Source organism: Leucoraja erinacea, chromosome 25 (assembly GCF_028641065.1).
Source record: "Leucoraja erinacea ecotype New England chromosome 25, Leri_hhj_1, whole genome shotgun sequence".
NCBI classification, from domain to species: domain Eukaryota; kingdom Metazoa; phylum Chordata; class Chondrichthyes; order Rajiformes; family Rajidae; genus Leucoraja; species Leucoraja erinaceus.
The window spans coordinates 22,930,056-22,944,096 of record NC_073401.1 but is presented as its reverse complement, the minus strand read 5'-3'; the positions used below and the strand labels follow the sequence as shown (position 1 = coordinate 22,944,096).

General features: G+C 39.8%; 1 protein-coding gene across 1 annotated transcript; it reads left to right on the top strand.

Annotated features, from left to right (window-relative positions):
- The first annotated feature begins 312 nt into the window (after positions 1-312).
- On the top strand, positions 313-2,801 carry LOC129709283 (immunoglobulin lambda-1 light chain-like). Its single transcript, XM_055655551.1, has 3 exons — positions 313-399; positions 498-845; positions 2,213-2,801. Exons 1-3 carry the CDS (start codon positions 354-356, stop codon positions 2,533-2,535), a joined length of 717 nt encoding a protein of 238 aa, XP_055511526.1. The 5' UTR covers positions 313-353; the 3' UTR covers positions 2,536-2,801.
- Positions 2,802-14,041: the final 11,240 nt, after the last annotated feature.

Genomic DNA, 14,041 nt, shown 5'->3' with positions numbered 1-14,041 from the left:
GCCACCATTCAACACAGCTGACCACTTTTACTCAGTAAATAAGAGCCTGCTCTCACACAACAGTTCCCGTGTGAGTCTCAGAGCTTCTCTCCCCCTCCCCCCGCCGTCGTTGAGTTCACCGTTGTCTGCTTTTCTCCTCCCACTTAAAACAACATGAATATTTTTTTCTCCCAAAGGGCTGGAGTTGCAGAAATATAATTTTACCCCGAGCCAATAATTCAGTGAATGGATGTCACGTGGATAAAGATTTGCATGAATAATTAATATTTAGTGACTGAAGACTTTAAAAGAGAGACTTGGAAAGGGCTCAAAACCGCGCTTGTGCAGCAAAATATTCCCTTATAACCTTCAACATGGCTGAATGGGTTTGGGTTCTCGCCTTGGTGACCTGTTTCCACTGTGAGTAGAGCGCAGAATGATTAATGCTGTATCGTTTTACATTCTGCCGTGTTTTTTTTTTCTAATGGTTCTGTATATTTATCTGTTATTTCTATCAGCTTTAAACGCGGAGATTACCTTGACTCAGGTCCCGTCTATATCACAATCGCCGGGAACAACCGTCAAAATCACCTGTACACTGTCAGGGGGCAGCATCGGTAGCTGGTACACGAGCTGGTACTGGCAGAAGCCGGACAGCAGCCCTGTCTTCGTGTGGTATGGAGGCTCCACCAGAGGCACCGGAATTCCAGACCGATTCACGGGATCCGAGGAATCATCCACGAACCAAATGCATTTAACCATCACCAACGTGCAATCGGAGGACGCGGCCGATTATTACTGTGCTGTGTGTGATGGCAATTATGACAAAGTCACATTCGGGAGAGGAACCAAACTGAATCTAAGCAGTAAGTAAAGTATTCACGGTGTGAAACAACGAATCGTTGAACTTATGATTTGCTTTCCATCACAAATCCTCGGTAGAAAGATCCTATTAGACCTAAGTAGAACACAACGGGCCAGCCAGCATCTCCGGTAGACGTATAGATGGGCAATGTTTCGTGTCGGAATCTTTGCGAGACTTTCCCGAACGGAAATATCATCTTTCTTTGTCCTCCAGAGATGCTGTCTGATCCGCTGGATTACTTTAGCACTTTGTGTTGTACTCAAGATGCCAACATTCGCGGTTCCTTGTTTCTCCTACGTGAACTTGTTTTTTTTTTTTTTAAATAATCCTTTACCTCCATCCCTACAATACTCCGGGAAATCTGCGCTCATCTATCCGTGGCTTCTTGATCATCGTGGAATTTAACGCCTTTACAGACTGACAGCTGTGCTTCAAAGTTATTAAATTCTGTAATGATCTGAAAGTCTATTTCCCACTTTCTTCCCTGATGTTCATGAAACCTGCATTAGCTTGAAATGTTTTTTAAAGTCCGAATATGTTGGATGTTAAACCCAGAGCTGTCTGGACAAGTGTCAGAAGGAATTTGAAACTGACCAAAACATTTCTTTAGTTTTACCTTTCATTTTTCTGCCCGCCACCATCATTGAATCATGGACTTTCTGGACGATGTGGAAGATTCACTAATAAGTAACATTCTACAGATTATTCCGGGATAGAATTGGGATTACTATTTAAACAAGCATTAATTTGGAAATGCTGCTCATTCTGCCAGGATGAGTTGTATTTACATTTTTTCTGCCCGTTTCCATGATCTGTAGAAAATCGTATGTTAAATGTTTTACCAAACCTCGGATATACCCCCATAAACATTAACTTATCATGATTCTGCTGTATAAAATGAAGTTTATAAATGAACGGTAATTGTAAAGCCAGTGCAGTACACGGCCATAGAGCCACGGAGTTATGCAGCGGTGGAACAGTCCTTCAGTCCACCTATTTCATGCCGACCGGGTTGCCCTACTCGAGCTGGTCCCATTTGCGCGTGTCAGGCCCATATCTCTTTGAACCTTTCTTATCCAAGTATTAATTCAAATGTTTATTTAAATGGTGTTTTATTGTACCTGCCTCGTCAACTTCTCTGGGGAACTCATTCCATGGAGTCAACGCGTTATGTGTACAAATGTTGCCCTGAACCAAAGCCCTTTAATTCTTCATTCTCCTACTACGGGGAAAAGATTCCATGCGCCAACCCTATGTATTCCCCTCGCGATTTTGTACACCGCCATGCGATCACCCTAAGGTCTTCTACACTCCAAGGACTAACTGATAAATAATTCACCTGTATTTATTTCAATTCTTTATTTCCAGGTCCGCGCTCCCCCACCGTTTCCATTCTGGCGCCATCAATGGGTGAAGTCACCGCAAAAAATACCGCCACCCTGGTGTGTTTGGTGAGCGGATTCAACCCGGGCGCTGTGGACATTAAGTGGACCGTGGACGGCAGTGCGAGAAGTGACGGCGCTGCGACCAGCCGGGTCCAGCAGGAGAAGGACAACTCGTTCAGTGCGAGCAGTTACCTGACTCTGCCAGCCGCCTACTGGAACTCACACGATCTTTACTCCTGTGTGGTTAAACACGAAACCCAGGCAACCCCGATTAAGGCCAACATCGCCAGATCCAGTTGCCTCTAATTCAAAGGATCAATTTCCCGATTTGCTCCATTTCGTTGTAAATTAATCCAATATTCAGATATCGAATGTTCGCTTTAACAGGGTAGTTGTTCGAACGCAGCACGTGTGCATTTTGTTGCCGTGAATGCGCTGTCCGTAATTTACGGTGAATTGACAAACAATAATGTAACATTTAATGCAATAAAACAGATTATTCTACTTACGATGCATCGTTGTAATTTTCTGTGCAAATGTCCTTGCCTTCAATAGAATAAAAACAATAATGTCCGATGATGCCAGTGTGTATAAACTGGTATTTTGTGAAACTTCGTAATATTTCAAGTAAACTGCATTTTCATGATTGATGGTGATCCATGTGTTAGGACAGCTGAAGGGAAGTTGCACATACCCCCCCCCCCCCCCCCCCCCCCCCCCCCCTCCCCAGATTAGGTGCCAATCCGTATCCCTATTTTGGATATCCCAGAAATACGGAAGTACAGTCTTGGCATTACGCGAATATGCTTGAAGTACCCAATAGTCTCCAATAAATCCGCACAAAATATCACAACATATCAGTGTTTATACAATGGAAACCGCGATGAAAAGTGTGGGTTGACGAATTAGTTAACCGCGGCATTACCGCGGTCTTTAATCAGCTGACCATTAATCACCAGAAGTGGTCATATATTTAAACAATATAACGAGAGGAATAAAGTTTAGGCTCGCAGGGGTGAGCGCTAGACTCATCTTGAAGGGGGGCTTCGTAACAACAATTAACCGAAGTATAAATTGTGATTCCCAGAATTGGGATAAACAGCTTTCGGCATATGGAAACTGCTTGGATGTTCTTCTCAGGGAATAACAACACATTTTTAACAGGGAGTATAAATGATGAAAAATTATGAAAATTATAAATTATGAAAAAAATAAATTATCCGATCTGGGTAAATCCTATCTAAAGATACCCTCTAGTACGATGTCAATATCCAGTCGTAAAATAAATTTATAATTAAAAAATATACCACCTATTTGACAAAATTGTTAGTAACAGGTTGGGGACGTCACCTATCTCCTTTCACCCCCTTCCTCCAGGGTTATCCTTCACTCCATTCCCCGCTTGGTGCTGATTCCCTTTTCACCCCTAGCCTTTGCCAATTAACCCCCTACCCCCATCTGCTATTCAACCCCCTCTCACATGTATCCACTTATAACTTGGCAGGCTTTATCACACCTCATATATATTTTCCAGCTTTCTGCCCTCTGTCTCAATTAGTGCAGAAGGGTCTAGACCTGAAACGATACCTGTCCATCCCCAATCAGATATTGCCCGCCCCGGCGAGTCATATAGAATCCAATGGCGGAGTCTTGTTTTGCTGGATCTCTAACCGTGACGGCATTCATGAGAATGTTTCTTGGGATCTGTAATCTCAATGCATCAGTAGCACCTGATGGTTTCAGTCTGAACTTTGGCGTTCACCTGCTCTATCTGATGTATATATTAGTTCCGGTCATAACTGGCTGCTTATTGCTATTCTCTTCTTATTGATGTATATTTCACAGGATTTCTTAATTGATGATGTCTTTTGCGCTGGTAATCAGGTGATTGAACCGTTTCCTCAACTAATCCTCCTATTGTATGGTGCTCAGTTACAGATCGAAACACATCACTTAAATACCGAAATCGAACTTCCAACATTTGTCATATTAATTTCATACCATATTTGCAATCATGCGAACATCGCAATGTTCGGCGATGACATGGTCCATTCAGTGAGTGCTAACGGCCACATTTTCCAGTCCGAAACACCAATTCATGGATTATTTTCAAGCCCATTGATGTTAATGCTTGAGATTAATAATTGAAGCAATGATTTGGAGCTTTGCATTCAAATAGGATGAAAACAGTTACAAATGGCGAGGGATAGTTACTGCTGACATACCAAAAGCACATGCACACACACAAATGGAGGGTAGCTGTCAGGGAAATGGGGGCGGGAGTGGGTGATGTGTAGGCGAACGGGACCAGTCACCCCGGCTCCTAAAATAATGGGTATTGAGCCGCTCAGAACGACCTCATTGTGTAGCACCGTTGTTGCAACAGTGGGCACCTACTACAAATGTCATTACTTCGCCATAAGAGCTGCCTCTGTCATTGGACCTATCTTCTGTGAACTTGTGCTTAAGTGTTGAACTAATCTTAAGTAGTGAAGACCTCCGCAATACTTGAGAGACATTACTGCCTGCCAAAGCTGCTGATGGCATTCAATGTTTTCGAAAGCATTAATGCAACCATATAAATTAATTCACATTTCGAAACACATCAAAATGAATGAAAATAAAGGTATGTGCAAATAGTAAATATAGCTACATACAACAGCGAATCTTATAGATGACAATTGAAAACATTGAAACAATCTCACTTGAGTATAATACTGCTAGTCACGTTTCCATCATTGACATTTCTCTCAATTCAAATGAATGGACTTGCTTTTCCGCTCCAGTTTAATGGACAGGTTCCTCAAAATAATTGTTGTTAAGTTCAGCAAATTCCTGCTCCATTGCCAAACTCCATCAAAAGTATACATTTGATCGAAGGTAGATATAATCGGTGAACACAAATCAGCAAAGGTGATCTCTGTCCGCCGTTTGAACATTCACCGGTAGATGGCATTATTGTCTTACATATGTCTGAACAAAGTTCTCGACCCGAAACGTCACCCATTCCTTCTCTCCAGAGATACAGCCTGTCCCGCTGAGTTAGTTACTCCAGCTTTTTTGTGTCTATCTTCGGTTTAAACCAGCATCTCTAGTTCCTTCCTACACATATTTCCATACTTGTGAGCATTACAATTTATTGCAGAGATGATATACATTTACAGTCAATTGTATACAATATCACGACAATGATATTTTTTTGCAAAATCCATATAAAATCTATAAACGTGAACGCATCCCTAATGCATGCAATGGTGTCCATGCTCGTGACCTCATTACACCGATTTAATAGGCGAGTGGTGTTGCATTAGGAAGGCGAATATCTTTTAATCCTTCCAATTTCTATACTAAAGATTAAGAAATTATGCATGCAATTATGTAAGTCAGATGATTTGACACAGGCACATAGAATATATATATAATCTTAATGGTAAATCAGAGTTTCATATTCTTCAATTTCATATCATGATAAATAGAAGTTATGCAGTGCATACTTTGCCCTACGCGAGTCAAATAAATGGAGGGTAGACATTATTGGTACAAACTCATACCCTGATAGGTAGATGCAGGGTTGTGCTTTCATGTTGTGTTTTGGAGCAAGAGCCTGCAACACTAAACACAATGCTGTCCTAACCATTAGTATTTTATTTATCAAATACACACCATTTTATTGATTTGATGCAGAGTGGGCTAAAACAACTGGAAACATTTCAGTCTTGTGTAGGAAGGAACTGCAGATGCTCGTTTAAACCGAAGATAGACGCAAAAAACTGGTGTAAGTCGGCGGGTCAGACATCTCTGGAGCATCCCTGGAGAAAGAAATAGATGACGTTTCCGGTCGAATCCCATCTTCAATAATTTCCAAAAACGGGCACCCAAATTTTACCATTCAAGTTTCTGACAATGTGTGGGGTATTGGTGAAATCATAATTAGTATTCGAGGAAAACTTTTAAAATTGTGTACATATGCCAATGCATTTGTTATAACGTCATTGCAGATACGCTCCTCTCCTCCCTGCACTCCAGCTTATTGGATGTGTTTTTATCTTGTTTTAACTTGTTTTGGTTGCACTGATCAGGAGTAGCTCTCAATGACAATGAAGGCTTATTATTATTATTATTATTATTATTATTATTATTATTATTATTATTATTATTATTATTATTATTATTATTATTATTATTATTATTATTATTATTGTTATTATTATTATTATTATTATTGACCAATTGCATGTCTTCTCCCCCAACGAACCCGTTCCAGACCCCGAAAAGTTCAGAGTGTTTCAGTGAAGCTGATCACTGCGAGCTGAGCCACTGTGACGTCATCAGTTGAAGCTGGTCTTTTATAAATTGTTTTAAACTTTAATCAGTAATGTTGAGAAATAAAGCATAAAATGTTCAGTGAAGGTGCTCTCTGCCTAGAGGGGAAAAATATGAATCGGAATATGTAAAAATCTTGTGAAAGTTGGCATTTTTTTTAAGCTTTAATCACGAATAACGTGAAATATAGGATGAAATATTCAGTGAAGTTGATCACTGCCAACCGAGCTACTGTGACGCCATCAGCGAAAGCTGGTCATTTAAAATTCAAAGTCTTTTGATGTTTTTAAACTTTTACTTTTAATCAGTAATAAGGAGAAATAAAGCATAAAATGTTCAGTTAAGGTGATCGAGGGAAAAAATGTCAATCAGAATATGTAAAAATGTAAAAAAGAAATGGTTTCAAGACCTGGTGAGGGGGGAGGAAATATACGAAGTTGGTATATCCCTTTTAGCTCTTTAAAAAAAAAAACTTTCAACATATTTTCTGTTTTCTTTGTTTCTTTTTCGTTTTCTATGGCTTACTTCTTAACTTCTTTTCCCAATTCTTCGTGTCTAAGGGTCTTTTTTTGATCACTCTTTCACACACTCACTATCCTATCTCATTTTCTTTACTTTTCTGCTTTATAAAGTTTAAAATATGAAGTGGTACAAGAAATGTATTATGTTATTTTTGGCTTATATTATTGTAATGTACACAACTTCTAATAAATAAAATTATATTAAAAAAAAAAGAATATCTAAAAATGTTATCGTTACCGCGTAGTGTTTTTGAGAAGATCTAAAGACAACCACATATACACACACACATACACTCTAACAATTATCAGACTTTTAATAAGGATATGATAGATAGATAGATAGACAGATAGAGAGAGATAGATAGATAGATAGATAGATAGATAGATAGAGAGATAGATAGATAGATAGATAAATAGATAGATAGATAGATAGATAGATAGATAGATAGATAGATAGATAGATAGATAGATAGAGATAGATAGATAGATAGATAGATATATAGATAGATAGATAGATAGATAGATAGATAGATAGATAGATAGATAGATAGATAGATAGATAGATAGATAGATAGATAGATAGACAGATAGATAGATAGACAGACAGACAGACAGATAGATAGATAGATAGATAGATATATAGATAGATAGATACATTTCAATGCCTGATGTCCAATGGGCTTCTTCTCTTGCTCATTTAAACGACCTATAAATAATATCCAAGTCGCTGCTTAGAATGTGCAATATTTTGAAATAACTGGCATCTGAGAATATTTCTTCTTTCGGTTCGCGATATATGGTTTATTGGCCGCAGTCACTGCCTCTCTGAGGAGTGGGGAACTCCCGAAAGCCATCTGTTCATAGTTAAGCTGGTGATGATTTATTGACAACCTACCGATAAATAACTAAAGTGAAAATAGTATGCAAACACTGTTGTTATATTTAGCAAAAAGATATCCGGTTTCAGTTTTTTCATTGGTGTCAAATATACCACAGACGTAATGGGCACTATTCAGCACGGGTAAACAAATTCAGAGCTATAAGAAGACAAATACATAAATGTACCCTACATATATTATTTTGTGACTAAGCTAGTGTAGTCCTGACATTCTGTCTTTAATATAGCAGTAGTTTATATATTTCACTCCCAGTACAAGAGCAAAACTGCGTTATTCCCACCGAATCATCCTCTTATTTTCCATCTCCAATCATATCAGTGACAGCGAACAGTAAGCAATGTATGTAACATAAAACATATATTTGCTGTTGTGAATGGTATTTAAGCTGCTGCTGAGTATCCCTTTCATTTTGCTGACTTTTTTTCCAGATTTCCTGCATCAGCACTGGATTGTGACAAAGATTTTCACAAACATCCCAAAGTACACAAAAATTGTGCTTTTGTTTATAAATTGTAGCCCAGTGCAAATTCAATTACTGGATTTATGGTGAATTGAGTGGCTGTTGGAGGATGATGCCCAGAGGAGATTTAACTGTTACTAGACCAAGTGCAGACCCGTTGGGTCTGATCCCCCAATGGTGTGATCCCCCAACCCAATATTCCACCATGCACCCGTCTCCTCCAATGGAACTGAAGCCGTTCCCAAAAGTAAGATTCCAGCACTGCCCTGCCTCCCTCAGTAGTGGATTTAAAAAAAAATCCAATGGCACCTCCCCTGCCTGCTGCAGCAGTGAAAAGTTCAGAGTGTTCCTGTCTTGCAACTTTGTTTCGAAGTGTGTTGGAAGCTGACATGTAAATGGAGAAGCCAGTTAATTTTGAAATATTTGGGTGTGGAGGGGGGGGGGGGGGAAGGATTTGATTAAAAACGTGCATTAAACACGACGAAATGTAATGAGGAGCAGATACTTAGAAAGAAAAGCGAAATCTCTACCGAAATGGAAAAGATCTCGGAGATTGAGCGTCTGGATTGGGCGTGGCAATGAATCAAAGGAAGAAATGCAGCCGGCAGCCGTACATGCAAATGGATCCATTCTGATTGGACATCTGCGAGCATCGGCCATTCCGATTGGACATCTGCGAGTATCGGGCACGAATTGAAAGGCAGGAAGGGCGCCGGACGGCAGTCGGTCGGATGGCCCCAGAGTTTTATAGATATATAGATAGATAGATAGATAGATAGATAGAGATAGATAGATAGATAGATAGATAGATAGATAGATAGATAGATAGATAGATAGATAGATAGATAGATAGATAGATAGATAGATAGATAGATAGATAGATAGATGAAGCAGAAACAGTGCGGAAAATGTTTCAACCCTATTTTGAATTAGATATCCGCATTTGGAGCAATGTAATGCTAACGATCATGGTTACATTTGTCTATTGAGCTATAGCAGTTTATTTGTTACACGCTTTCGCTCTTCATATGTGATTTCTGCATTGGCATTCCTCCTTCATTTTGTGTTTTCGTACTGAATGTTAGACTTCACGAAATCATGATTCTCCACAGTGTGCAGAGTTTAATAACTTGGGCTCACAGCCCAACAATTAGTGTGCTAAGATTCTATTTAGTATTGATTAGAATTATGTGTCTGAAGTTCCTGGGAAAGCTGAACATAGACAAATGATTTGAAGCATCCAAGGGGGGCATTGAGACAGAGACATTGACAATCCTGTTCTTTTTGATACATTGCAGGAAAGCTTCAGACTGTGTAACAGACCTACTAACCCAGCATCTTTAGGAGCACACATTGTGTATTACAGGAGCGCTAATATTTTCGATATGTCCAAGTACAGTGCCATTTGCGGAGGTTAATTTGAAACCAATTGTATTTTCAAGAAGGGAAGCACAGCAATATTGGAATGTTGGTAAAGCATGTTAATCCTTATCCTTCCAGAATTTTGGTTGATTAATGTGGCACTGTGAAACATCGTATCAATCAAATCATGATCAGCAGTATGGGTAGTTTTTGGAAGTCTTGCAATCATTTGAGAATAAACTTGAGAATCTGTTCTATTGTTGCAAAATCTCACAGAAAATATAGAAACACCTTTTAGCCCCATGTAGCACCTACCTATGTAATCGAACATGGTGGATATCAGTTTTTACCAAGCCATATATTCATCAGATATCATCTACTATCCTTATAAAACGATTTTTGTACAGTTGGCTTAGTTGTTCAATTTTTTATTGCTATCTTCATCATATTTTTCATTTGATTTGATCCCCAGTATTGTGTTTAATCCAATGTTTTGCTTGTTGCTTTCCTTTCTTTATCTCCCCCATCCTTCATAATGTATTTCATTGTTTGCTTGCATTCACCAGATGCTTCGGTGGTTTTCAGCAATCATCTAGACCAGGGGTGGGGAATCTGCGGCCTTAAGGCCGCATGCGACCTAAGCCATTAAGCGCGGCCTTTAGAATGAATCCAAATTTTGTAGAACAAATCCTTTTATATGTTTTTGTTCGTCTTTTATTATTTTAATTTTGATCTTAAAAAAATGTGTTTTAAATACCAGAGTAAAAGAAGTTTCAACGAAATAATCCTCCCCGACTGACGGCCACAATTAAAGCATTAGTAAGTCATGAGGGCTATTTTAACAAAATAATGTACATTTTGAAGTACATCTAGTTGAAGTTTCTTGGCTGCGGCCTTATTAGATTACAGCTAACAATGCGGCCTTCCACCATGAAAAGGTTCCCCACCCCTGATCTAGACATTCTGCTGAATTATGCTCAATGGTATTTACAAATGTCCACAATTTAATTGTTCCTGACATTGCCGTGCCATGTAAACTGTTATTGACATACTTTGACAGGAATTAGTTTCAGCGACTTATTGCTGTAAGTGTGGAAGGGTGTCGTCTGATTTGAATCAGAAATAGTCTTGCTGTAATTTGAACATTCTGCATATATCCAGATTTCTTACATGTACTTGGCTTCTTTCCATCTTTCCAATGGATTCATAATAAAAACATTGGTTAGATTAATTCCTTGTACTTTTCGCTGTCATTCAACAAATATACGTCATGTGCCTTGCAAGGCTAATGCTGTTTATCTTTCTTGAGCCCCAGTGTCCAAACCTGACAGCAGTTATCCATTTGCAGCATCAGACACTGTGTACCTAGGATAATTAGTTCTTCATTGTTACGTCATCCTCGTCGCAAAGCTCAAAATTGTACTCAAGGTTTGAATCAGCTTTCATTCATGCATGAACTTCTATATAGCGTTTGCTGCCTTTCGCACAATCTGCAAGGCCTATATATGTTCTTCACTATTCTAATCTTTCGGTAATCAAGTTCTGAACAATAATGTGTCCACTTTCACAAACACTTGGGGGTTTAGAATAGCTAGGATTTTGAAATGCATTTCAGGGATTTATCACCAAGATATTTACATCGATGAGATGAGACGAATCAAGGAAGACAGAAAACATGCCCTGGAAAATATTAGCTTATTATTCTAATGTGATAATCTTTGGAGCGAGAAGCTTCATCAGATCCTGTACATGAACTTTATTTTTCTCTCCATGGAAGTTGCTTGTTAGCAGAGCTTCTGAATAGTCCTAATCTATTTTTGTATCACCTTATGCCCTTACTTGCCAGATACGTGCCTATTCTCCACCTATCTGCATTCGCATGTAGCCTCCCTTTGTCATCTTCAGAGCTTTGGCTGATTAGACAGCAAGGTTAAAAACATAATGTAGGTGCCTTATCCGAATCACCTATGTAAACTAATTGACTGCACACCATTATAACTTATTACATTATAATACAATTGGGAGAATTAACTAACTGGACAAGTTCACAGATTTGATTTTAGCAGGAAAAGAAGAAATTCATGTCTGCGGGTTGACATTTGACATTTGAAAGGTCTGTGGCACGAAATTTAATATTTACAATCACTGTTCACGTGGTCACATTTAGTCGTATCTGGTCAATAACGCGATGAGCTAAATGAGCCTACAATAATACCCACTATATGCCCACTAAGAATGGAAAAACTTACATGTTTCCTTTTCCAATTTAAAACAATCCTTTACTCATTTATCTCTGGATCCTTCATCCTCATCTGTAATAAGTGCCAGGACGCTTGCCATTCTGATCGGACAATACTGGTGGACTCTGCTGCTTTCCTTCATCCCATTAAACCAATCTTCCTCTCCTTTTCATCTCTAGCCTTTGCTAAATTTGGACCCCGTCCACCTAAGCCTCCTGGGTCTCCCAGTTGCTAAAACATTATGCTCCATCTCCAGGTCCTTTACTGATGTTTCTGTCCTAGGCCTCCTGTATTTCCAGAGTGAACAGGCAAAATAGAACTGCGCCTCATATTCCACTGGGGTTGCTTGCAACCTAACGGAAGATAGACACAAAAAGCTAGAGTAACTCAGCAGGTCAGACATCATCTCTGAGGAAAAGGGGTGTCGGGCCAAGACCTTTCTTCAGACTGAGAGTCAGGGGAAAGGGAAACTAGAAAGATAGACGATGATAGTGGATGTTTTTGTCAGTCTCCCTGCCTGCTTCCACGACCTGCAACCTCCGGCAACAACCTGCAAAGTCTCCAGAGGTTTCCGTTCAGGTTTCCTAAGTGGGACAGGGGCATTACAGACAGTGAAACTCACCAGGAAGACAGTGAAACTAGTACAACAACTGGGTTGGGGGTATGAATTGTCCAATTTTGAGTTATCCCTTACTTTTTTCACCCAGAGAGTTGTGAATTTGTGGAATTCCCTCCCACAGAGGACAGTGAAGGACAAGGCAGTGGATGGATTTAAGAGACAGTTGGATAGAGCTCTAGCGGTAGTCAAGGAATATGGGGAGAAGGCAGGCACGGGTTATTGATAGGGGACGATCAGCCATGATCACAATGAATGATGGTGCTGGCTCGAAGGGCCGAATGGCCTCATCCTGCACCTATTTTCCATGTTTCAGTGTTTCTATGCTTCTATAACTTTGCTCTCGTGTCTGGCGGTTTCGCGCAAATGTTCTGAAATGTATCTGATGTAATATGCCTTTGTGCCATTGGATGGAAATGTTATACCATTTACACATGTTGTTGTATCGTGAGCGACCAGAGGGAAATTTGCATTAGTACTTGAAACCCTGTTGCATGATAAAGTCATTGTGTGGCTCTGCCAAAAAAACTGTTTCGTTCAAATAATTGCCCTGGATTTTCCTGAATGCGGTTTGACTCTGATCTTTAATGCTTGTCATCTCCATCGATAGAGTGAGTGCACCTTCTGAAAAGAAGACGAGTGCGGTGCCTGATTGCAAAGAAAGTCTGCTGATGTAATACATCTGAAATAGTAATGGCACATATCGACTAAGGCAGAATCTATGGAGAAAGCGACAGGGTTAATGGTTTACGCTGATGATCTTTCGCCAAAACTTAAAAAAAAGAAAACATACATATTTTGAATTGCTGCAAAGTGGGTCAGTAAAATATGTGGAACGGGGAGGGGACCAGGAGATATGGATGAGGCTGATACGTGTCGATGAAAATAAAGTGAAGAAGCCTTGCGAGGGGCGACAGACCTACTGGAGGAAGTTTAAATAGTCATAGAAAGTTACAAGGCAGAAGCACCACCGAATCTGCCTTAGTCCACATCCACCTATTTAGACTAATGTACATGAATCCGATTTCTGTTCGCTCCACATTCTCAACTGTACATATGAGTACATAGGAGGAGAATGAACTTCAAAATTGTGTAAAATCATGATTATACAGAGGCCGGAATCTATCTACTTCCGCCTTCCAAAATATATGGAAGAAATTGAGAGGGAAACCAACGCCTCATCCCTGACATGAATGGATGCCACCTCCCCCCCCCCCCCCCATCCCCCATCCCCCCATCCCCCACCCCACCCTCCGTTAAAATTAAGCAGTATCCTGACCTCTAGATACAGTATTTCTGAATTTAAAGGAGATGTGCGGAGCAATGTTTATACGCAGAGGGTGGTAAGTGCTTGGAACGCGCAGTCGTGGGTAGTGAAGTCGTGAAGTAGA